The 27,249-nt window shown below is 40.5% G+C and overlaps 1 protein-coding gene across 9 annotated transcripts in view; it reads left to right on the forward strand.

Annotated features, from left to right (window-relative positions):
• LOC125901080 (serine/threonine-protein kinase BRSK2-like) overlaps positions 1–27,249 on the forward strand; it is a 213,581-nt gene that overhangs the window by 173,139 nt on the left and 13,193 nt on the right. For 4 of the 9 annotated variants that reach the window (XM_049596481.1, XM_049596498.1, XM_049596489.1 and 1 more), the window contains exons 13-19: positions 214–273; positions 6,368–6,428; positions 14,181–14,388; positions 14,996–15,044; positions 18,432–18,555; positions 22,783–22,963; positions 25,698–25,787. In XM_049596481.1, coding sequence (XP_049452438.1) covers positions 214–273; positions 6,368–6,428; positions 14,181–14,388; positions 14,996–15,044; positions 18,432–18,555; positions 22,783–22,963; positions 25,698–25,787 — 773 coding nt within the window. Of the gene's footprint in view, positions 1–213; positions 274–6,367; positions 6,429–13,730; positions 14,389–14,995; positions 15,045–18,431; positions 18,556–22,782; positions 22,964–25,697; positions 25,788–27,249 lie in introns of all 9 variants that reach the window. The other 5 variants (XM_049596506.1, XM_049596515.1, XM_049596524.1 and 2 more) reach the window with 2 other exon arrangements.

Raw genomic sequence — 27,249 nt, forward strand, 5'->3', positions numbered from 1 at the left:
CTCCTGATTTTCTCTTCTGATTTCTGAGTTAGTGCATGTGATGAGTTTTTGTTTTGCTCTTTGTTTCATATTTTTTTTTCTTCATTTTATAGTGCTAAATTTGTTACAGGTTCTGTTTTGTTTTGGTTTTTTTTATGCATGCTCAACATTAGAATTCCCCTTATGTGACTACCTTTCTGTCTGTCTCTTGGTTTTCTGTCTGCCCCTTTATAGCAAATCTGTTTTCAGTAAAAGCTTGGATATCACAAACGCTAACTGCAGCAAGGAAGAAAGGTATTGGTCGGCTCCGTTTGTGTTTGTATTCGTATGTCGTGTGAGATCCATTTTATTCCTTCCTTTTTACCACCCATAAGATAAGTTTTCTTTTTTTAGCATTCAGTGGCTCCAGTCCTTTACATGTCAATGTCTTTCACTTTTAAATGTAGCATGTTATTTTTGCGAAACATTTTCTTATAGAAGTAACCTGTTAACATATTGTAACATTATTGTAGAAATCTGTCTCCAACATTTTTAGCTTTCTAACAAAAATGAAACCTAAATGAGAAAAATAGAAGTAACAAAATTCTCTTAAAAAATATTAACATCACAGATAACATCATGTTACAAATACGAATGCATTCAGTCACTGCAAAGATAGAGAAGAGAAAATCTGGCAGTGTTGTAAAATTATTTTAATGTTATACAAAAAAAGTTTCAAGAACATCTTGAAATAATTTTCACCTTGTATTTACATTTATTTCTTTGTGCAACAAAAACAATTGGTTAGGTTTAGAAAAAAACCCATCATGTTTGGCTCAGCATTCACACAGGAAGCAAACAGCGGTGCAGGTCTGGGATATGTTGGACCCATCCACCTCTCTTCCTGCCTGCCCCATAGGACTTTCCAGCTCCTTATATCACGTTGTTCGTGGTGGCATTTCAAACTGATGCCATCTGGCGGTGTTATAAATGGACACATCTTTCGTAGCGGTATAATGGTGTGGTGAATGGTGCCTTATTTACATTGGTTTTCAACCAACGGTTGGTTTTTCAGCCTCTTTTTATAGCACATTTGCTGCCTGGTTCAGTCTCCAGCAGCAGGCAGATGATTTCCTCAAACAAGCTCTGATAACCCACTCCCTGCTCAGCAGCAAACAGCACACAGATGCAGTTAGAGAGCTAGTGGAGACCAAACCAGAGCTAAAAGGAGAGTCAATATTTGAACTTGCATTCATCAGGTGGACACAAACACCTATGGAGTAATGATCTTACTGTGTCTGCTTGATGTGCAAATAGTCAATTGATTGCCAAGACATTAGCCACAACAAGCTTAAACTATGCTGTATGTCAGACCCAGAGGAACATTTTGCTGCTCACAATAGCCTTGTCTTTGTCTCTTATCAGATATTTGGAGATTATTAAATTCTGATTTGTTTCTCGTAACACCCCATATTGATATTGCATTGAGTTAAGTTATGTCTAGCAGAAATTGGCCAAACAAAAAAGAGATCTTATATTCAATTTAGTTTTAGTCAGACAAACACAAGAAACTGATTTTCTCTAATGTCGTGTAAATATACTGAATAATTCTTATTTTCAGGTACACTAATGAATATGCAGCCATTAACCATGTACACCATTTCTGCCGATAGACACTCCTAAATCCCACACACTGGACCTTAAACAAATATCTGATTTTTGCCACTTCTAAGGAAGAAAATTTAGTAGTGTGGTCACTTTTACCAGGCGATGAAAACAAAGCCTTTGTTGCCCATGAATGAGTTGAGTATCAGCATTAGATTGGATCCAAACAGCATATTACCAATAAACACAGTGAAGGTGAATTTAATATTGTAAAACAGCGACAATGATACCCAAACTATGACTGTATCAGTGTACTTGCTGTAAGAGAAGAGCAGAATATTTTCCTCTCTGTGAAATCAGAAAAATAGCACACTTTCCTCTGACGTTCCTCCCTCAGCCCTCGGGGGTGAAGAGAATTTTTAGGTCAACTTTTCTGTTTTCTTCTCTCACTCCCCCTCCTCCCTTCCACCCATCTTCACTCCTCATTGTCAGTGTGTGTATGTGTGTGTGGGTTTTATATTTGTTTGTGCCAGTCTTTTATTTCAGTGAAGCATGGGGAGGGGTAATTTCCACCACTGGTGCCATCTCCAGCAGCCTCCCTGTGTGGCTGACCTTGTGTCGATGGATTCGCGGCCTGGATGCAGATTAGCATAAATTAATTGCCAGGAATGCAGATGGAGCACAAACAGGAGATGGAAAAAGGCTTTCACTCCTGCTGAATAGTCCTTTATCTCACTCATCATCTAATTGGGGAGATCCATAAAATGAAGCTTGTTGCTGACGCTCCCACTTTAACGCACATCACCAGCGATGAACCGTGAATTAATTTTCAGATTTCAAAGACTAGCCGGCACCGGCTCCCTGATTGTGGACTGGATGGGTGTCACAGTTAATGAGTTGCTTGTTAATAGAAGCTCTTCTCTCAAGTGTCTGACAGTGTGGAGAGTCTCCTCTTCGTCATTAATGGAGCATCGTTGTGTGCTGGCAGCCATTTGACACTTCCTCAGCACTGCCTCGATATTAGTTAACACAGTAGATGCAGAATGTGTGGTTGTGATTAGCACTAACACAAGACCAGTAACAAACAGGCAGATCAGTACACAGATCTGACGAGGCTCTGATCAGCTGGTTTGTTATTGGAGAAAAAGGTGATATCAAAATGTTAAGCGTTTTGCATGGTATTATTTGACACTTTTCTTGTTGTCAACAAATACCATGAAAAGACCCAAAACAACAGTAAATTATCTACTTCCAAGTATTGTGTGTATCAAAGCCCCGTATAGCTTCTTCCTCTGAGCCATAGCGCTCCATTGTCCAAACACTGTCAAAAACACATCAGTGAGCCACACCGTTACACTGGGGGACATTTTCCTTCATTCGCATGAACACACACTGGTGGTTATTTCAACTTCACACACACCTTCTGCGGCCACAAATACTCACTAAAGTACCAAATGTGGATTAATCCGCAGCTGAAAATAGTCCCCTACAGATGCACTGTTTCCCCCTGTTTGAGTAATGTTTACATGTTAACATCAGTCTTTGTGCACACGCACAGTAAAAGGCTGGAACCTGGAAGGTAGCATCGTCCTGGTTCCAGTGTCAAAAAACCCCAGTGGGATTTTTCCATTGGATTTTGAATTATTACAGAAAATAAGCTCTGTGGCAAACAAAAGTTCATGATACTTAAATGTTTTATTCTGCAAGATACTCTCCACAAATTAACACCACTTTTATGATATATGAAGCCTGAATGCAGTCGCCAGAAGTAGGGCTGCTTTTATATACCAGCTTTTAGGGGCGGCAGTAGCACAGTAGCAGTAGCCCAGGCCATAGGGACTTGGCTTTGGAACCAGAGGGTCACTGGTTCAAGTCCCCGCCTGGACCAAAATATGTTGCATGGACTGGTAGCTGGAGAGGTGCGTGTACCTTGTGCCCTTGAGCAGGGCACCGAACACCCCCAACTGCTCGGGGCACCTGTCCATGGGCAGCCCCCTCACTCTGTGTGTATATGTATATGACAACAGAGTGAAAACATTGAATTTCCCCCTTGGGGATTAATAGACTATATAAAATTTAAAAAACAAATAAAATTAAACGAACTAAACGAAGCACGGCAGAATTACTTCAGGTGCAGGTATAAATATACACACAGTACATTAAGCTTAAACAGCCTAAACAAGAGGAAGAAATCTGGATTATTTTGTCATTCAAGTGATTCAGTCAGTAAGTGATATGACTGATTTAACATGTCTAGCACAAGTTTTTTACTTAAAGGAATAGTTCAGTTTTTCTGAAGGGGAGTTGCATGGGGTACTTATCAGTAGACAGTATATAACATACAGTACATGTCAGTCGGCACGCCCCCAGTTTGGAGAAGCAGGCTGGAGTCTAACATGGAAGCTAAGCAATGTGCTGCTGTTGAGAGGTCAGAAACAAAATGTATTTTAGCCACCTAAAAAATTCCCCCCCAAAAAATCAATATCAGTTTAAGTGTATCTCACTCTTCAAAGCCAGACTCCACTGAGAAAAATTGAGATTTAATATGGTTAAACACAGGAGTTGCTGGTCTACCCCTGCCTCAGTCGCTATCAAATCACAATGAAAATACCCTCAATATAGCATGCACTTAAACTGTTGTGATTTTTTTAGTTGGGACTTTTTTAGGTGGCTGAAATACCTTTTGTTGCTTCCCCTCCATGGCAGTGTATTGCTTGTTTTGCTTGGCCTCTGTATCATATTCCAGCCTGCTTCACCAAACTGGGAGTATGCCAACTGACACCTACTGTACTGTATGTAATACACTGACTATGAATAAGTACCCCGTTCACTTCAAAAAATCTGAACTATGAGTAGAAAGAATAAAAATCAAAACAGCCAGAACAATAAGCCTCAAATGGCCACTGTCCCTATAAGATGAAAATTGTCAAACTGTATTTAACATGGACAGTTGTTACTTGGGTTATGCAGCAGAGACATGATCATTTTCATTTTTCAGTTACATTCTGGGCTTTTTACAGTGAAGACGCTCAGAGAAACACAAATTACACTTTTACAACATGATGGCTTTTTGTGAGAAACAAGAAAGATAAGAAGTAAAAAAACAATAAGAGTGATGACGACAATAACATATATATTAGAAGGAACAAAATTACCACCATTATCACTGAGCACTTTCATTTCATTTTTTTTATGACAACGACGCAGCTGCAAAAGCTAATTTAATGCCAGTGATGTCATCCCTCCGGTGTGGTGTGTTTGTGTGTGGGGGGGGGGGGGGTCTTCAAGCATATTTAATTATGATTTACTGTTTTCATTTTTCACTTCCAACAAAGCCAAATTGTTTATGGGCAATTAAATCCCAAAGTCTTCAAAGACATCAGAGGGCCTGTATGGTTTTTGGTAAAACTGTGTGTGTGTGTGTGTGTGTGTGTGTGTGTGTGTGTGTGTGTGTGTGTGAGGGGTGATCCAGAAAGAGACGAGACAGCGAGAAGGAGGGAGATATGAAAAGTTAATGATACGTAAATGAAAAATGGAAAAGCTCATGAACAGAAGAAAAGAGAAACTATGCTAATGAATTTTGCTGTGGCTGTGTGTGTGTGTGTGTGTGTGTGTGTGTGTGTGGTATAATGCTGATATGTCTGAACTATTTATAGATATTGACTTAAACCCAGGATGTTGTTAATGTTTAAGTGACCTGCTATCAGGAGACACTCCTTGTGTGATAGTGTCTGGCCAGACAGGCAGTTCTTCGCAATAAGATCTGACTCTGTTAACCAGTGGTGTTAGCGACACAAGCTAGCATTCTGTGGATACCAACTGTGAAAACAGACAGCCACTACAGGTGCCTTTATATTAGCAAGTTGCTCGAGTAATGTCGGTGTTGGTTCAACATTTTGTTCGAGACTAAAATTTCTGAAAACCTGTTGGATGGATGTTCCCCAGTGGATGAATCCTAATGCATCTGGTGACCCCCTGAATTTTTATCTAGCACCACCAGAAGAGATGTCAATGGTCAATTGTTAATTGGTTAACCGCTGAGGATATTTTTGACCAGTTACACATGTCGGTCAAGAGGTTAATTTTGCTACTCTTCAGTTTACTCCTCTGCAAACCACCCCGGTTGCAAATTTGCGAATCATAGGATAATGTAGGAATGGCAAACTTACTCAGCCTTACTCTGCCTCTTATCGGCTTACCCTGATATTCTTACCCTAACCAATCACTCCTCTTGCCTGAGCCTAACCACTCTGACCAACAAGGGCAATGGGCACCAGCCAATCACAGGGAGCGTAGGGCAGGTCATTCCCTCGCTGTCCTAGGATTCAAAATTTGCACCCAGGTCTGGTAAGAGCTAGCCAGCTAGAGATACCGCTCAGACAACTACCACTGGTAACACCAAAGATGACCACTGACAATATTAAGCACCAAGTGTTATTTTCTATTCTACAATGAAAACATAAAGTCTGAGGTACAGGTTAAAAGTAAGTATAGTGAGAAGAGAGTAAGAGATATTTTGCTAAAGGACAAAGTAATGAAAGAGTTTGTGGAAACTGCAGGCGACAGAATGTAAGAGTTTTCTCTCAGTCATCTGTCCTCGTTTGAGTCACTTTTCTCTGCCTGAAATCAGATCACCTCCAATCTGCTCTGAGTTCACTTTAAACAACTGCACAAAGAAGTTTTGGGATCATGTGTGTACATGTTGTGTGTCATTGTGTAGAGCAGTGTGTCGTACAGTGTGTGAGCCGGTATGTTTTGCAGCTTTTTCATGTGTATTGATCTGACTTTGTGTGTGTTTGTGTAGATCGCGGTCGATCAGCGGAGCGTCCTCCGGTCTGTCCACCAGTCCTCTCAGCAGTCCCAGGGTGAGTGTCTGCATTGGTTGGTTTCCCATGATGCACTTCACTGTTGTTCTTCTCTCACAGAAGATGTGCATTCACTTCAGCCTCTCATCACCAGCTCATACACACCACTGTGAACTTCATTATGAGCCTGTTTGATGTACAGTCAAGCCAGAATGAGATTTTTAAAGAGCTAAAACTCTGGGTTTAATAGCAAGTCATGGTAGTTTTAGGAAATATAGGACTGAGCACACATTTTAGTTTTGTGGGGGATGTTAAAATCTTTTATTTCTTAGGATAAACCCCTTGAGATGTATCATGTCGTTTTCGAGGGGGTCCCAAACACTTAGAAGTGGGAAAATGAATAATAAAATGTACAATAATGTGGAACAGATTTGCTGTTACCTTTACAAAACAAACAACAAAGGAACAAACAGAGACCTAGATAGCAAAACAGAGACGACAACAACAACAACAACAACAACGACAACAACAACAACATACATACAAAAAGGGTGTAATTTACAACCTTAAACTAGACACAGTCAAAAAAAAGATCAATCTACAGATAAAAGGAACAACAAGGAACTTAAAGGATGAATCTGGTATTATTCTTCCATAAGCAGTACATACTGTACATGTACTGTAGGTTCTAGACAAACCCCCATTTAAACCATGCTATCAAAATTGGAATATTTGGCAGGAAAGGAGAAAGAAAAAACATCTCAAATATTCATAGCAATTATTACTTGCATTGAAAAGCTGAATGAAAAACTAAGGTAAGCATGGTAGGCTATGGGACTCCCTAAAAACTTGTATTTCACCTGGATGGACAGTTTTGCAGGACAGAGCAGTGCATGCTGTGGCCTGTGTGCTGTGGTCTCGGCCTGTGCTCTAAGTGCATGTTCTTGAGTCTTCCACATTGTATGAGGTTTATATAAAGGTGTGCCCCTTTGTCAGAATGCAGAACAAAAATCCTGACGTCTTTCAGTTTAATGAAAATAAGAAGTTGGACTGAGTGGCAAAGTAAGGGCTAATTCTATTTTTTAAGCTTGGAAAGTGAAGCAAAGAAGACTGAATAATACACAAGCATGAAGGCATACAGAATATTCACTGCTCATGTGTTTCTGTGATTTGTATATTTGGTCTTACACCTATAAACATGGAAACTGATAGTCTGCCTTGTAAGCTTGTTTGGACTGGACATGATGCCTGATACTACATTGATGATAAATACAGAGACCCCTCCATCTAAGTTGATTATTGTTGTTGGACATTATTCAGTTCATCTAAATGTCAATATATTTTAACACTGTTTAGTTGTACATATTTTCCAGTATAAAGTTAAGATGGTCAAGCTGAGAATTTCTTAGCAGTCTTATGGAAGGGGACAGGAAGTCTAACATTAGTAACAGTTGCAGCCGTGCCAGCAGTACAAAGAGCAAACATCTTTGTAAATCGATGATCACAAAATAATTTTTTAAAAAAATTATCTCTGTTTGAAGTTACAGGTACAAGTTAGGCAGGGAGGTTCTGTAGGTTTAATTTTGGGGTTAAGTTTAAGTTTAGGTTAATAAAAAACGTAGGTTATAGTTTTGCTAGCTCATCCAAAACGCGACAAGACAAATCAATGCAAGGTGACAAGAACACGCATCAGAAACACAACACTCTTACCCTTTTTGCGCTCACGTGCTGACTTGGCTTGGTTTGGCTTGGCCCATCAGCCCAGTGACAGGCATTTGCATCTCCATGACAACAGGGTTACCCAGTTGAAGGTGCTGTAACTGAAGATAGCTTGTCTTGAGTGATGACATTTAAAAGCAGCAGGCAGATCCATGGCCAAAGTCCCTCATTATTTTGCCGCAGGTGTTTTCCCATCACACAGCAGGGCAGGTCAAAGAAGTTTACCTGTCGGAGGTGAGCTGTTTGCAGAGGCGCAGTAAGAGCCTGTTGTCTGCAGCTCTTCATCAACATCTCACTGTGGCTATTTCTGCTGTTAGTCTTCCTCCCTGTGGTATTACTAGTAGACTGTGGGTGTGTTTGTAAATCCAATCTGACACTCTATGAGCCCTGTTGTTCGAAGAAACAACATGAATTACATGACATGAATTAAAGAACGTTTAAGTTAATCACACATTCACTCTGATTGGCACTCTGCTACTCCATCTCCCCAGATAGATTACCCAGAATGCGCTCTGCCACTCCAAGAGTGCTGTGCTCTGCATAATCAATTCCAACACACTCTGAGTTTAAGAATGGTCCAGTTTGTGCCAGAGTGCACTCCAACACTCAGAGTGAGTATTTCTAAACACACCCTTATTTTAATTGAAGAAAAGCAAAGTTCGGCTAATCCTGCAATAAATGCATTTAATTTCCTGTAGATTCTTCACAATAAATGTCGCCCGTTATTTTGTTATGTAAAAGCTTTTATTGTGAAGCAACAAAATAAAGAAATGTAATTTTTTTTCATCAACAGTAACTTAACCAGACTTCTATACGACTGAAAGCAAACATGAAACAGTGAAATAAAGCAGATATATATACAAATGACGATGCAGGAAACAAACTAACTCCAAACCACAGAGAGTCAGTTAGAAGCTACAAAAATACTGACAGCTAAACACACTTTGAGACTTTGAAAAACGCCTTTCTCACTGGTCTCCTGCACAGACAGAGGTGAGTTGTCTCGCAACACACACGCTTGTTTCAGGTCAGGGAAAGGGGGGTAGTTGGGGGTTGACTGCAGATGCCAGGCTGTCACTGTGATCCGCTTGGAGACAGTCAGGTGTCCTTTTGGCCCTACTCCAGAGATGATCCATCTCTGGCGTGGCTCACCATGGTTCGGCGCGTCTAAATTGGTAATGGGAAGACAAAACAGCGTGGCATGATTTGACTCGGCTTGGCCAGAAGTGGTAATGGAAAAAGGGTATCTGTGATGCAGGACATACGGCCCTGTCCCGGATTGAAAGTTTTTAGGCAGTCCCTGAAGGCCATAGTTTCACCAAACCTGATTTTTATCCTTTACCTTTGTTGCCACTTCCAAGTTGAACTTGAGGTAAAACATAACCCAACACCTACTCAGTTGTCATTATTTACTGAGCTAAAACTCATGCAGTATAATACAACAACCCTGCAATAAATCCTCCATGAAGATTATAATGTTCAGTTTAGTTGAGAATGTTTGAGAGAGAATTCTGCTGTATTGTGTTATACATTTTTATTGATGGCAGCAGATAGAACAAAGAGGCAGCTGACTGTATTTAATAACATGTAAGATAATTGCAATGTTGAAACAGACAAGTCTAATAAAGTAGTTACAGTTCTGAAGTCTGGACTCTGTTCAAATGAGAGTAAACTACAGGTTAAGACTTAAATTGTGTCCCTCCCACTCGCATCATTAATTATTAAGTGTATCATGTCTGTGGAAAAGGCTGAGTATAGGCTCTGGCTTGTCTATAATCTATGTTATGCAACTAGTGACACTGCCCACCAACTAATATGTGATTATGTAAAATTATCAAATTTCCTTTTTGATTTCTGTATGATGACATAATAGGTTTCCACAGTGACATGCTTCATTATCATGACTTGCTATGTTAGACTCAAAGCCATTCTACACCACATTATTGTACACTATGAAGACACAGATTCTCACACTGCTGAGAGAAGCAGGAGGTGACCCATTGGCTGCTGTTCATCCTCTCATCAAGCTCGTCATTTGCCCTCGCTGTGAATGTCTTTAAGTCAGGCTGTACTGTACGTCAAACAGCTTTAGATGAAGTGGGATCAGATCCTTTGGAGGCCAAACACCAAACTCCAGATGAGATCTGGTGATTGAATGTCCATAAAGAACAGATTTTTGTGCAGTGCAGATTAGTTGAAGAATGGATCCATCACTCTCAGAGAAAAAAGTCTGAAAACTGCAGCTGCAGTGACAAAGCAGAAAGGTTAACAGTGCAAATCAACCTGCAGCCGCTGCAGTTTCTATGTGCAGCTTATCTGTTTCAGTATAGCTGTGCATTTCCTAAGCTAACAAGGACAGAGGCTGTCCATCATCAAACAGGAACTCTCTTGCACGCTGAAACCTAAACTTTTAATGAATGTCATTGTTTTATCCCACAAGGCAGGTTGTATTCTTCTTATCTGTTCATTTGTTTAATTATGTCGACTTTGTAAAAGTAATGAGTAAAAGTTGTCGGGCCTCATGCAAGAACATTTTTATAAACTTCCTCTGTCAAGTGTGTTGCAGATTCTCTTAACTGCACACTTCACTGTAATAAATCACTCATTTCATCTTGATGAATGCCACCTGTTCATGTGTTATTGAGGACATGGGCATTTGTGAGGTGATAAACATAATCATTGCCCTCAAATTGCAATACAAGGCCTCCAGTTTTGATTCGCTGGGGGTCAGATTTTATTTACAGAAATGTTACTTAGAAGTAAAAAGAATAATTTCACGCCGCAGACCTCAAAGTCCTGCCGTTGGAAATCAGCAGACTAAAGCATAACACATTTAGCAGTTTCAGTATTTTCATTAGGAGACCCAGCTTTTAACATTGTGTCATCGCAGAGTCACACCGTGTGACAGAAGACATGGCACATTACAATCAAAGGGATACTAAACGTTTTTTTTATATTGCACTTAACACACAACACAGTTGATGCAAAGTGCTTTAGAGTACCAAGATAATACAACAGAAGAAAATGAGGAAATATGACAGAACTAGAATTACAGGTCACAGCAACCTTGACCTTGGACCACCAAATTCTAATCAGTTTGTACTTGAGTTGAAGTGGATGTTTATGCCAAATTTGAGGGAATTCTCTCAAGGTCTTCTTGAAATATAGCATCCACAAGAATGAGCCAGATGCAAGGACAAAGTGGCCTTGACTTAGACCACCAAATTCTTATCAGTTCATTGTTGAGTCCAAGTGGAAATCTGTGCCAAATTTGGTGAAGTTACCTCAAGGTGTTCTTGAGATATCACGTTCCTGAGAATGCATCTCTTGACAGAATAGCATGGTTGGATTTCAGCCTGCAAGCAGGTTTTTTCAGCAAACATTATTGAAACACAGCAGCTAATGTTGTAGTGAGAAGTGAGTGGTGTGTGATGCCTGTCCAGGCAGGTCTGTCATGTTTTATCTCATTACAGTATTGTTTACATACGACATGTGCTCTGTTTGTTAACCAGTATTTTCTCCGAAATTGAAAATATTTTCACACTGGTAATTTATTCTTGAGAACATAATGTCATCTTCATCATCTATTTCTTGGCTGCTTGCTGTCTGCCTGATGCTGTGTGACCGTGACAAAGACTTTCAAAATAAAACGTATCCTAAAGATGACAATATAGATCAATGATTTCATTTTGCATCGATGATACTGGCTCCTTGATCATTGAATTGATCATTGAATCAGATCCACTGATCCACATCAATGGATTGTTCCACCCCTACTTTATATTATTATTATTGCATGCATATGCAGACATCTGTTTGTAGGGATTGGCTGAAATGAGGGGGGCGCAGAAGAGAAATTCTTGGCTCAGATGTCTAATGGCCACACTAGATCAGCCCGAAATATTGGCCCAACAATAGTATTGGTTGTATTTGTATTTTTTTTTTTTTTTTTGTTGATTTTGGTAACATATTTAAAATAATATTTTATTTTGGGGGAGCACACTTTAACTACCTAGCCACTCGAGTCCCTCAAAGAGCAGGTTGTGTCCCTGGATTGGCAAAACCTGACTGTGGATGACATATTCTGTTTGTATAATGAGTTTGGTCTGGTTTGTATAGAAAAACTATCTGTCCATGACTTTATCAGAGGTCTGGGCTACTTCTGAATTTAGTTATTACCAAAGAGAAAATTCTAAATATGAGTCAATAAATGAATGCTACCAGCTGGTAGGTTTTTGTACAAGTGGTTATTGCATGAGGCCCATTGTGGTAAAGAAGAATGAAAGTTTGTGATTCAGGTTTTAACACTCTTACACACACACACACACACACACACACACACACACACACACACACTCACATTCCCTGTCCATTAAAATGACATAAGAGTTTCACTTCATGTGAAGCAGACTTGGCACACGCTGTTATAAGAAGAGACCGACACCTCAGGCTCCCCAGCGTCTGTTTCACTGCTCTGCTGCTGCAGTCTGTTCAGCTGTGGGTTCACACTGTTCTGACCTGTCTATCAGTGATCTGCTCATTCATTCCACAGCATTGTGCATCAGCACTGTGCATGCACTCTGGCCGTTTTCCCAGGTGGAGGGTGAAGCTAAATCCGTTAGCTTTTGAGCTTGTTCACTTGCTGGTAATCAGGGATGCACCGATGTATCAGACAGTAATCATAAATATGTTCTGTCAACTCCGATACTGATTTTAAGGGAAATGTAATGAATGTGTAGCTGATTTGATTAGTTATTTTTAGTTTTGCCTGTCAGAGAGAATAAAAATGCATCTGTCAAATGTCAGTGACATAATTTCATTTGTAAGAATGAACTTCAAAGCAACTTTAACTTTAGACTTTTTGAAATTACTATTCAGTGTACTCTATTCTTGACTAATGTTATCAAACTTAAGATAAATGTCACTGTGTAAGTCGCTGACTTCATTATGCTCAATGAATACGTATATATATATACATAGACAATTTATTATTTGCATCTGTAGTGATCAATATTCACATAGTGATACAGAACATGTGCCAATTTGTTTTTGTGTTATTTAAGTATGTCCAACAGTTCATGAAAAGTAAGTCACTCCCTTGCATTGTACAGAAAAAAATTAATAAACTTTACACCAGATTTTGCTGTCAGGCAGGAGGACAAACATACACAGTAAACACAACCTCCATGGTGGGAGTGGAGAATATTATTGGTCATCATTACATTACTTTAATGTTTTGTTTTTTTTTAAAGTAGTGGTTTTATAGGTAAAAAAAAAACAAACATTTTGGGCACGTGAGTCTGAACCTGTAAAGCAGAACCAGTCTGCATCCAAATTGATTTCCACCAGGTTTGATCTCGGTGCATCCCTACTGTTAATGTGACATGAATGCTTCACTGCTGCCTCCTGATTGGCTAATCACTATGCTAATCGCATGTTCTGTTTTTCTTTCTTTCTTGCACTCTCACCACTTCCTGCCTGCTCCACCTCTCAACCCATCTGCCACGCTCCTTTTTTTATTTCCTGGTGTGTTTTTTTTGTGGGAATGAACCTTTATTGGGCTGTGGTGTTCCTCTGGCTGTGGCCTCGCTTTCTCATTGGCTGACTCTTCTGTCATGTCAAACGGTGCATGACCAATCGCAGCCCAACCGGCGGTTTTTCATCCCGCCCCAGTCCCCAGACCTGTGTCAGTCCCCCAACTGCAGCCCCACCCACTCCCCTGAGGTCCGCCTTAATGGGGTGGGGCCACGCACACCCAACTCCTTCCAGCCAAAGATGGGGTCTCCCCTCATGCACCCCCGCACGCAGACCCTCCCCGCCAAGCCCAAAGTGTCCGAGAAGCCCCTGCAGACCACCAGGTCCAATCCTCTCCCTAACACAGCCCAGACCCCCACCACCCCCAAATCTGAGCCCTCCACGCCCTGCCAGCCTCTGGCACCCTGCATCCCCAACAGCCCCCGGGTGAGACGCCACCCTCCCCTCACTGTCCCCCCCAAGCTCTCAATCCCCCTCTCCCCTGTGCCTCCTATGTCGCCCCGCCGCCGCCACCACCTCCACCCTGACCACAACGGCAAATCTGTCCCCATCACGCAGGTGACCCCCCATCCCTCCCCCAGAGGGAGCCCTCTCCCCACCCCCAAAGGCACCCCGGTGCACACGCCTAAGGACAGCCCGGCTGGCACGCCCAGCCCAACGCCGCCACCCAGCCCCTCCATTGGGGGCATGCCCTGGAGGACACGCCTCAACTCTATCAAGAACAGCTTCCTGGGCTCGCCGCGCTTCCACCGCAGGAAAATGCAAGGTGGGGGGAGAGTGGGTGGGCCATTTTCCGATTATATGATTATCCAGATCTTTATGATATTATCTCTTTGTCATCTATATGGTAATGGATTCAGCAGAGAGAGTTTTAATGCACCAACCTGCATTCTCATAGCTTGGAGGAATAAGTCCAAATCATCTCTTTGCTCCTAATGGCTGTATTTAACAGCTGACCTGCTGCCAGCCTTACCATGAGAAGCAGCAGCCTCTGGCCATGTCATATACAAGATAACTATCTCATTACAGCCAGTGGAACATTTACTATTTCTCTGCCATAGTTTAGGTACAGCTGCTTTGATAGTGCCATGAAAACCCCCCCAGACATACTGAACAGCCATGAGAAGACCAGATAATCTCATTTACACAGATAGATTACATATTTATCGATACATATTTAAAATAAAAATATATAAAATATCCCTTAGTGGAAAAATCAGACAAACAGAAGTGTCTTTATGAATACAGTTTCTACATTTCACACATGAAGACAACAGGAAGTCAAGTGTTGATCAGAGAGGGCTCACTGAATGGAGGTAAGCAATCACATCCCACCAACCTAACTCTGGGACCTTTGACCTCTGTTTCCACAGTTCCCACCCAAGAAGACATGTCCAGTCTAACCCCAGACTCTTCTCCAGAGTGAGTAACATAGCAGCACATCTTTCCAGAGCCAGACTATAAAATGTTGTTTTTGTAAATTGTGAATGAATTATAGTTTTGTGTGTTTATCAGACATTTCTTATACTTAAAATATTTATTTTATGTATAACCCATACACACATATTAAGAAAATAGATTTAAGGTTATATAATGCATTACTGTGGCATGCTAGCAAGCTAAATAGTTGTAGCTCTTCAGGTGTGTTTTGATTGTTAGGTTAGCGTGTCAACAGGATGAGGCTCCTGTCAACAGCTGAGGAATTTTAGATTGATAATGGTGATGTTGCTCACTGAGCTCATTGATACTGTATGGAGAATACAAAATAGCTCTGGGAATTGCTGTGTGTTCATTTTTAAATTGGAAATAATGGGAAAAAATGGTTTAAAAAATCAATAATACAAATATAAGTGAAAACATTATTTGCAGCACAAAGACAGCTGACTATTTATGTACTGTAGTTCATTTATAATAATTTCAGCAGACTGTGGCACAAAATCAAAAGCTTTTTTGTTTGTTTTCCTCTCATTTTTCTTTTCTGATATCAAAAATGTTTTCTGAGTTGTGCACATTTAGGTAGGACCTTGTTTACTGTTACTGCTGCTATAGATTAGCCACAGTTTGCATAAATCCCTAGAACCAATCCCAAGGTCCTGCAGGTACAGCATGTGGTACAAAGTTTAATTTTAGAAATAGTGGTTTTACCTAAGGCTTATTTAAAATGCTCCAGGATTAAGACGGTTGGAGTTAATCTTACACAACATGTGTTTTCAGTTTGGTTGAAAGAAGTTCACATTTTTTGAAGTGGGTTTGTATGGGGTACTTATCCATAGACAGTATATTACATACAGTAGAGCACGCTTCCAGTTTTGAGAAGCAGGCTGGAATCCAACATGGAGGCTTAACAATGTACTACTGTGGCGGGTCAGCAACAAAATTTATTTTAGCCTAAAAAAAAGTCCAACCTAAAAAAATCAACATAATTTTAAATGTATGCTATATGACAATATTTTTTACGGCTTTAGCTGTTACATTGCTGTCATCAAAGCCAAACTCCATTGAGAGAAACAGTGATTTAACAACAACACAGGAGCTGCTGATCTATCACTGCCTTGAACGGGTAGTTTGTATTATTTGGTAGTTTTGGGATTTCAAAGGTTTAGTTCAGATTTACCAAAGTCACACAATAACACAAACAAAATAACTGCTGTAGACCAGCAGCTTCCATGTTCAGCGAGCTTAAATTAGCCTAGCCTACAAGTTTTTTTTCCCAGTTCACTCCATGCACTAGGAACAGACAACAAAACCCGAATCTTGAGATTTCACACTGTAGCTACAGCCAGATCTCTGAGCAATCAAAGTACAAATGTATGAAGGACGTTTACCCATAATGGCTATATAATACAAAATACCAGTGAGTGAGCCTACGAAAAGTCAGAGATGTACAACCTGCCCTGGAATAAAGTGCACAGTCATGAGTGAGGGCTTTACAATTAGCAACAAATCTCAGTGCATTGGGATATGCAGTATAAAACATGTGCAAGCAATGTGCAGTTGCATTCAGATCATCATAATCCAGAACTGGTAAAAACATAGCAGCAACCAGTCTTTTTCTGGCCTCAAAGGAGAACCAAGACTTGTTTCTGAAATAAAAGCCTAACCTCAGCATGAGCTTTTTAAGAAGATTATCAACTTGAGGTTTACAAGAAAGAGAGTCATCAAGCCAGATACAGAGATATTCATTACAAGTGACAAACTTTAACGTCTTTCCCTGAACAGTAATCATCAGGAGTCTTCTTCTTCCTAGCATTTGAAAAAAAGCATTATCTTAGTTTTATCAGCATTTAGAACTAGGGATGCACTGAAATGAAAATTTGTGGCCGAAGCCGAATAATATTAAGCACTTGGCCGAATACCAAATACTGAGTACCGAATATTGTTGTTTAGTTTTTCATTAGTTTTTGCAGATGAACCCCCTCCAGATTAGTGTTGTCACGGTACCAAAATTGGGACCCGCTGTACGATACCAATGAAAATATCAGGGTTCTGAGTAGTATCACGATACCACAGCGAAAATGAGGCAGATGTGCCTTTTGTCATTTATAAAAAGATAAATCACTTTTCTATAATACATCAATGATATTTCAATGGAATAAATTACTTATTGACTTATTCATACTTCAAAAACAGCATCAATAAGTGATTAACATAGGGGGGATCAAAATAAAATAAATAAATAAAGTAAGAATCAAACAGCCACCCTCCTCCCCTGACAAGTAAAGAACAGTCCCTTCATAAGTAAAGAACAGTCCCTAAAGTGCGGTGAGGTTTGTGGACCGTTACCTGCCACAAAGAGAGAAATGTGAACGGCTCGTTTCTCCTCTGACACGTCACATACCTGTGTTCGGTTGGCTCAGCTGTTCAGGTACTTCTGGGCAGTCATGACGCCAAGAGGAGGACATTATTGGAGCTGACTTCTCTGTCGCTGGTAAGCCGATGGCCGCCGTATTTGACACGAATACATTCCTGTCTGTGTCTGTGATCCCCGTTCAACCCACAACTGGTGGGATTCGCCTTTCATTTCTGCTGCTGGTTGAAATCTGTAGGCTGCTTGCACAGCGTGCTGAATGATTTAAGCCTATTTTGCTCGCTCAAAACTGTTTGTAGTCGCAAATGCGAGTGCGGTGACGGACGGATCGCCACACTGCCAACGTTTCACTCCGCCCGTAACGGCACGCTGTTTGATTGCGTTATCAAAACACGCCGCTATTATTCGGCCTTGCTTTTAACTTATTCCACCGAATACTGAATGTGTGTTTTTTTGCAATATTCGGCCAAATATATTCAGTTACCGAATATTCGGTGCATCCCTATTTAGAACCAGCTGTAGTTGTGAAAGCTGAGACTTGATAATATTAAAGACAGCTTGCAGTTTGGCCACAGCCTCCATGATGAATGAGCTGGCACAATATATCACTGTGTCATCAGCATAAACATGATAATTGGCACTAGCCACATTTTGACCAAGACTATTAATATAAACTAAAAATAACAGCAGACCTAAAACAGTACCCTGGGGTACACCTTGACAAGTGTTGAGCCAGTTATGCAGCATCATCCCTCCTGATATTTGGGCTTAATTTATTGAAAAGCTGCTATGAACATTCTATTTTGTCTCACAGTAACAGGATCTTGTCTTTGGCAAGAAGAAAAAAAACCAACACTAACTTCTGCAACTCTTCCACTTTATGGGAAAGTGTCAGCTTTTTCGATCACACTGTCAGTTTTGTACATTGTTGTTGTTAACACTTCCAGCTGATTTAGTCTGTTCTGAATCATGTTGTGATCTCAGTCTGTCTCCCTTTGCAGACTGGCTAAGAAATCATGGTTCGGTAACTTCATCAACCTAGAAAAGGAGGAGCAGATCTTCATTGTGATCAGAGACAAACCCCTCAGCTCCATAAAGGCAGACATCGTCCATGCCTTCCTCTCTGTAAGTCTCCTCTTCCTTGTTCCTTTTTAACCTTAAATTCCAACATCCATCCATCCATTATCTGTTCTTGTCCTCTGTTACTGACTGATAAATGCTGTCATATTTCCTGTTTTACCCTTTTTTCCTCACTTGTCCATACTTTACTGGCTTTACTGTCACAATATTTAGGGGAAAAAACTATTTATCAGTGTAAATAAACAGTAAAGTCCCGTACTAGTGCAGTACACTCTACCATATAATATATATTGTGTATGAAAATATGTGTGTGTAAACTGTAACATTAGGCCCTACAACAGTGGAGGCTGTTAGGGTTACTTTGTTTCATCAGTTTTCTTAATTAGTCAAACAAAAGTGGAAATGCTGCAACACAGCAGGCTGAAGATCCGATGGAGCGTCTTCAGGTTCAGGTAACCAAAGTTATTCTCTGGTGTCAGGAGATGACAGAAGAAGGAGGAGGTTTTGTAACATCTTCTGTAGATGTTACACTCTAGCTGTCATAGACAACAGTTCTTAATAGGTTTTACAGTTAAATGCTTTTGAGGGGGAAAAAAAGGCAGAAATCTACATTTCAATTAATCACTCAATCAATTTTATTTATAAAGCCCAATATCACAAATCACAATTTGCCTCACAGGGCTTTACAGCATATGACATCCCTCTGTCCTTAGGACCCTCACAGCGGATAAGGAAAAACTCCCCAAAACAACCTTTAAGGGGGGGAAGAAATGGTAGAAACCTCAGGAAGAGCAACTGAGAAGGGATCCCTCTTCCAGGACGGACAGACGTGCAATAGATGTCGTACAGAACAGATCAGCATAATAAATTAACAGTGTTGACATGACAAAATGAGACATGAAGAGAGATAGAGACAGAGAGAGAGAGAGAGAGAGAGAGAGAGAGAGAGAGAGAGAGAGATGCAGGACAGACGACAGTGACAGCAGCTTACAACAACATTAATTTAATTAATAGTATTATAGTAATTACAGCTATTGTGGTACAATGTGTTGTTGGTGTATATTAATATATGATAGTATATGTATGTAACAATAATAATATGTGTATAATAATAGTAGAAGTATGACTAATGATAACAGCAGCAGCAGGAGGCATCAGGCAGGACCCCAGCAGCACAACCACACACGTCACACCATCCAGGCACCGCTGCAATATAAGTTAACCTGCGAGACAGTGGAGCACAAAGGCTCCGGAGAAAAAGCCGAGTTACTCACATGCAGTGTGGCCGAGTTAGCAAGATGTAGTAACAGGACATGAGTGTTAGCAAAAGGGAGAGAGAGAGAGAGAGAGAGAGAGAGAGAGAGAGAAGGTGCTCGGTGTAATTTTTATTACATTTTTATTTATTAGTCCAATGGCATCCTGTGTTTGTGAATATATAGTCTCTATATACAGACTCTACATTCAGTGAATGTAGAGTCTGTAGGCAAACCCTGGAGATCTTGCCTCCAGAAGAAGAGCAGAAGAGCCCTGGTTTCCAGTGCTAGGGTGTTTGTAGTCCACATGATATTGATCAATCACGTTTGAGCCGGCAGCAGTTGTTGCCAGGTTAAATGCTCCGTGCGGTGAACTAACGAGGCGGAACATAATTGGCGTCACTGCAAACTTTGAATCCATGGCAGTGGTTCACCATATTTACTTATATATAAACGGAAGTCAGAAACGGAAATTCGCCTCCTCAAACCGGAATGCCAAAAAATCGGGGGTCTGCCCGCAGAGGCTGTATCGCCGTCTGCTGGAAGTCAGATGCCAAATACGGCCGATGGGTTCCGAGAATGGTGAATATTCTACTGAGTGTATTGTTCATTTTATCCACACAGAGGGAAAACTTTTTTGCATGTAGCATTTATCTAATGAAATCTGTTTTGTCATCTGTGTGATGGTGACACTTGAATGCTGCAAACAACATTTGCTTTCTAACTTCCTATTTTCAAGCGTTGACTCACATGAATTTGCAAAGCAGCTGTCCCGCCTACCAACAATCTGATTGGAAAGATGCTAACCAAAGTAACTAAATTCAAAAACTCTAAATAGTCAAAGTAGCTTTTAAACTTGCAAATGCCAAAATGAATATGTTTAGCTGCCAAATGCTGTGATCCTTATTCTTCAACACCACTGCTAACAAAACACTGTCTGTCCAGTTACCAGCACAAGTTTGTTCCCATTGTGTCTCACTGCCCCTGATGGCACAGCTGTCTATCAAACAGCAGTCTGTCCACTCAGAGGCTTGAGGGCTGGAGACACAACAGAATGCTCCTTTAAAGACCCATTATTCTGAGGCTGAGTCCCAGTATACCCCGTACCCCTGTCATTTAGCCCTACCTTTCTCTACCTTTTTTTTTGGTCACCTCTAGGAATAGGGTGTCTTGATTCTTGTTTGGATAGAGGGACAGAACAAAGTGTCAGGGCTATATGGCCAGTAAGAGGGGACTCAGAGGAACACTTTAAACTTTAAACTGTGTTATGACAAATCATTAGCAAGATGGCTGCACGAGCAACAAAAGAACCCCACCAGTATGTTTTATTCATTAACCCTTTAAAATCTGTCCTCCGCAGAGGGCTGCAGGAAATCATTGTTTGCATGATCATATTTAAATCAATCTAAAATAAGAGCCATAATAACTAGATAATTAATTCTTTTTGCAGCAGAAAGCTGTCTTCTGTCTTCTATCTTCTAAATGCCTTTGTAATCTGCTCATAAAATGAGCATTTCTCAAAAGCGTAATGTTGTACAATGGTTCAAGTAACTTATGTAGTGTTAAGAAATGTTTTCTTATTGTTCTACATTTAGAAGTCTTTTGGATGCATGTTTTTATTTTTTGTTTGACTTTGTAAAATCTGATTAATAAACATCAAATTTTTAGGGTTTTGTTTTTTGTTTTTTTTCAAATTATGATGAAAACTTCCGTAAATGACAGAAGCCATGTTTGAGAATAATTTATATGACGTGTACTTTGAGTTTTTAATTCGGCTCATGTCCCATTCACTTTATGACCTGTACTGCAGTTAGCCACCAGGGGGCAATCAAGATGTTTTGACTTCACTTATGAGGAGCTTTCATGTCATCCATTTTCACACACAGTCTATAGTGTAGACTGGCAGGGTAGGAGCCTGGGTTGCTTACGTTAGCCTGCAGAGCACAGAGAGTGTTTTGGTAATAAAGCAGTGTTATGTTTTTTTTTTTTTTATCTTAATGACTTCTTTGATCGAGTGAACGAATCATTAGCGTCCATGCTTTTTTACAGCCATCATATAAATGGCATATGTTATTGTGATAGGCTAATACCATAGAGTGGTGCTGGAAATGAGTTAGCATTTTAGTACTCCAGGTTCCAGGTGGGTTTGTTGAATGGGTTTTTAGTCAGATGCCTGAAATAAGGTCTGTGGTGAACACAAGCTTAAGAGAATACGTATCAGGGTCTTGAAGGGTTGTCGACTCGAAAAAGAGTGGTACACCTTTCTTCCAGTTATAAAAGAATATAAACAAGGCTTTTAAAAATAAATATTACACAGTTTTTCAGGGGCGGCACGGTGGTGTGGTGGTTAGCACTGTCGCCTCACAGCAAGAGGGTTCCCGATTTGATCCCTGGTGTGGGAGTCCTTCTGTGTGGAGTTTGCATGTTCTCCCCTTGTCAGCGTGGGTTCTCTCCGGGCACTCCGGCTTCCTCCCACAGTCCAAAGACATGCAGATTGGGGACTAGGTTAATTGATAACTCTAAATTGTCCATAGGTGTGAATGTAAGCGTGAATGGTTGTCTGTCTCTATGTGTCAGCCCTGCGATAGTCTGGCGACCTGGGTGTACCCTGCCTCTCGCCCAATGTCAGCTGGGATAGGCTCCAGCCCCCCCGCGACCCTCAAGAGGATGAAGCAGTTAGAAGATGTATGGATGGATGGACAATTTTTCAGTGTAAAAGTGTTTAGGTTTTGTAATGTGAGTATGACTTTAAGTCACTGTGCAGTATTTCCCTATTGTATCGCGGGGACAGCAGCATCATGTGCAGTAGACTGCTGTCTGTTTGCATGTCCTTGTCAGCCTCAGCTCTGACACAGAGGCTTCAAAACACTGTGATGCTTTCAACATAACACTGTCTCCTTCTGCTCCTGTCTCTTTCTCTTACATCCATGCTGCCATCTTAACTCATGCAGAAGTTGTTTGCTTGTGTTGTTGCTGCTGACTCAGAGTCTGCTTACTGGGGAACACCCCCCTCCCTCAGATCCCCAGTTTGAGCCACAGCGTCATCTCTCAGACCAGTTTCCGGGCAGAGTACAAGTCTACAGCTGGTCCTACAGTTTTCCAGAAGCCAGTGAAGTTTCAGGTGGACATCACCTACACTGAGAGCACCAGCGCCACCAAGGACAACGGCATCTACTCTGTCACCTTCACCCTGCTCTCAGGTAAATACCCTGCACTAACAGTCCTACACTGACCAGTAGGTATTGATCTGTTGATCTGCGGGTCCAAAATGGGCAAGTTAGTGGGATTGGTCAATTCATCTTATAGTTGATGGACAGAAGATTGACAATAATTTTGAAAATCAATTTGTGTTTTTGATAAGGAGAAAAGCCACACATTTCCTGTTTCCAGCTTTTTCAATGTGAGGTTTTTCTGCTTTTCACAGTTTTATTCGATTGTATATTAAATATCTTTTTGGGGTTTGGGAAAAATATAAATCAACTTAAAAGTGCTTTTGTCTTGTAACTGTTTCTTTTATTTCTGAAAATGTACTGACTAATCATTTAATTGATAAAAAAGGAGAAAATAGGAATGTAAATAACTGTTGATTACTGCCCTATGTATTACTGAGGTTCCAACAGTATTTAAATGCTGTAGTTATATTTCAACATGAAGCAATCAACTGCTCCACACTTAAATACTCATTTAAAAGTAGAAACAACAGTAGTATGCACTTATGTTTATTCATAGTGCACCATCCCAAGAGATCTGTGCACACTTCACTGATTAGATTAAAACATTAGGAACAGTATGGGTGTTCACTCACACACAAGCACAAAGACACACTAGCTACCAGTCATTAAAGTTAAATATATAATAATTAATACAACAATAACAGATCAAAATATTACATGCATTTCTTCTTCTCTCTAAAATTAATCACTTTATTATCAGCAATAAACTGAAACAAATCAGTATAATAACTGACATGAGATCTTTCTTATGCCATAGTCTGGGGCAGAAGTACAGTGGCCAAAAACATTTCCATTAGAAGGAACACGCTGCAGTTTATAATCCAACACCAATCCAAAAACACATATGAAAATCCAAAACCAAGGCAACTGAATTGTGCTGCAATTAAAAAGAAAATCTGCTGCAGAAAGCCAAAAAAATACATTAACGGTAAGCACGCTGTAAATATAAGAATAATGCAAAGTCAAAAAGACACAAATCCCAAAAAACAAATACAACAGAACAATGCTGCATATCCAGTCAACACAACACAGGTTCTCCACGATTCTAGGGGGAGTTATGTAAATCTGTTGCTCTTCTATAATACTTTGTCTGTCTTATGAGGGTGGAGCTAAGGTGCGAGGAAGAGATGCAGGCTACAGACACGTGGACATGAGACCAGAGGCCTGTACTACGAAGCCAGTTCAACTTACCCAGGATATCTTTTCATTATCTGGTTTGACTAACCCTAACATTGGCTGTCTAGATAACCGGTACTACAAAGTTGGTTATCAACAAGTTCAGTCAACTCTGGGTTTTCCTATCCAGCCATGAGCGTGTTCATGTAAAAGAGACGGTGTTGTTAATTACGAGCGTCATCATCAGGACCATGAATGAAGTTGGCTGCTTCATATCACATATGATGACACGATAGCAAAAATGTCTGCGACTACAAGACAGTAAAATGTCAGTGGCGTAGGATGTAAACAACAATCTGTCATCCTAAAACGGAAAATGTGGAAACACTATCCAAAAATTCTCCGTCATCCCAGACTTAAATTATATGCAGGATCTATGGGCCTATGTGACATTAGTATAGAGTATTTTTGCTTTTTATTTGGATGATGATTATACTACTCTTAACATGTCACATAGAACACTTTGAAGTAACACCAGACTGTTTCTGCTGCTGAAGTAAAGGGTGGAAAGTAGTTAATGACCAATGAGGTTGATCCAACCGCAATGTTACATTTATAATAACGGGAGCAAATTAACAGTGTGTGGATTATTTTATTAATAACATATTATCTGTGTTATCCTAGTTCTCATCACTCAGGTGTCTCATGTTATTTTGAGTTGCAGTGATAAATCAGAGTGTAAAAAGTAGCAGCACTGTCACTGCGGACTAAAATAAACTCAGTGATTTTAAATATTGCTAAAATCATGTGTTTAGTTTTGTAAACAATCTCTCCATTTGTTAGAAGCTCTGTTTTAAAACCAGTGGAAATAGAGCCCTGGAGCAATGAAATGATTCTACTGACGTTAACAGCTTGTAGGCTCCTCTTTTCTACATGTCACTCTGGACTTTTGTTCATGGATACTTTTTTCTTCAATGATCTGATTGGTCAGAGGTCGGTGTGTTGACAGCCTGTGGGGGTTGTATGTTTTTGACTTTATTATATCTGTGTTTGCAGCATGTTTGCTATTAAGTATTATTATAATTATTTTTGCTTTCTGCAGCACATTTCTGTTGTATTTGTTTTAGAAATTCATATGTAGTTATTAATGCCATTGTTACTGAAGGTGTAGCACATTTCATACTAACTGGGCTGTAGTAGCATGTTTGTCCTTGTTGGCCACCAAACAAAAAAGGTTAAGACAAGAAAGAAAAAGAACTGTATAACCACTAATAATCAGAGCAGCACTCACTTCCTCTCTGCTTTCAACTGTGTGTTAAGTCATCAATATCCAGCCAAACACTTCACATGCATCATGTCAACAAACAGGAGTTAAACAAGTCTTAACTGACATCAGTGATGCAGCCAGTTTAGAGAACAGAAAACTCATTCTTCATTAAATTCCAACTCATCGCTCCCTCTCTCACACACTTGGGGGAAGCCAGCATTTTTACATATTCTATACTTGTAGACAGCTTCAGCACCTTGGAAGTGTCTGTACAGCATTCTAATGAAACCTAATGAAGCTTTATTGTTCTATCATCAGGTCCCAGCCGACGTTTCAAGCGTGTGGTGGAGACCATCCAGGCCCAGCTGCTCAGCTCCGACCAGCCCGGCATCCAGCCCCAGATATCTGGTAAGTGGAGTCCCTCGCCAACTGACTACGCCTTTCCCTCCAACCCCTCCTCCTCCTCCTCTTCCTCCTCCTCCTCCTCGTCCTCACAGCCTCCCTCTCTCCCGGCATCCTAGCACTCCTCACAGCACAGTCACACCTCTGGTCAACCTCGGCTCGGACCCGCTCGGCTCAGCTCAGCTCGGCACACTGCTTTTAGCACACGGCATCTCCACGTGCATGCCCCTGCCACATGCCATGGCGTGCACACACACACACACACACACACACACACACACAACGCACGCACGCACGCACACAGACACAAACACACAGAACATGGTAATGTTATTCAGTGAGTTCTAGATGTGCATTTACAGGGCTGATTATGGCTACTCAAGAGCTGTACATCAAACTGTAATTTACCCTCGGCAGACAGCAGCTCTGCTCTCACCCAGTGTCTGACTCAGCAGAAACACTCACAGGCAAATGGATGTTTACACAACTGTACATGTGTAGGTTAGCTGTTACATGGAAGCGTGCAGTTTATTGTCTGAAAGAGGGAGAAAAGTATCAAGATTTCAGAATACATTCTTACCTTTATAGTGCATAAACACATTGGAACAATCCCACAATTCTTTGACAGCTTCTTTGATGTGATTGGATATTTTGGGCTGCCTATAGATAGATGGATGGATTATAAAAAAATATGGAAGAAAAGAAAGAGTGACTGTGTGTTCTCCAGTTGTCCTTGTTAGTTTTGTTTGTTAGTGTGACACTGTACTATTGCTGTTGTTGTATCTGTGGTTATTTACTTGATAATGGTCCCCTCTGGTGGTGAAGCAGAGTAACTACAACCTCTCTACACACACTGCTGTCATAATAAGGAGAGTAACATGCTGCACACACAGCTGCCACTGACATGTTACTGGGAGAGAACCAGTCACTTGCTCAGCTCCCACCACAGTATACTAGATCTAAAGCCTGCAGTCTTTGAACTGATAGTTTGGATTTTTGACGCAGATTAGGGGGTGACAATATTTGCTGGTCCCGACCTCTGATCTCCCAGACAGACAGACAGTGGCTCCGAAACAGCAATAATAGCAACAGATGCTCTGCATCACCATTTTGTCTGTTTGAACCCTAAAGTCTTTGTTTGTTTGTTTGTTTTTTTCGTTTTCGAGATCATTCAATAGAGGGTTTACCAACTACTTGACTAGAGTTTAAGTTATGGCTAAGTTTGTTTTTTACCAGTCTGTATTTTTCTGCCCTGTTGCAGATAAAGATTAGACTACATTAATATTATTAGCATTATACTATTTGTATTTGTAGGTGGTGGTTGCTTAGATTAGAATTGATTGCAAATTGTTTGATACAAACATTTCCAGTCAAAATTTGTTGAAACCAGATATATGTAATCATTTCCAAAACACAAAACATATTTTTATCTAACCACGTATTTTATTTCAGTTCATATTAGGTGGTG

The sequence above is a fragment of the Epinephelus fuscoguttatus genome, linkage group LG2 (assembly GCF_011397635.1).
Source record: "Epinephelus fuscoguttatus linkage group LG2, E.fuscoguttatus.final_Chr_v1".
NCBI classification, from domain to species: Eukaryota; Metazoa; Chordata; class Actinopteri; order Perciformes; family Serranidae; genus Epinephelus; species Epinephelus fuscoguttatus.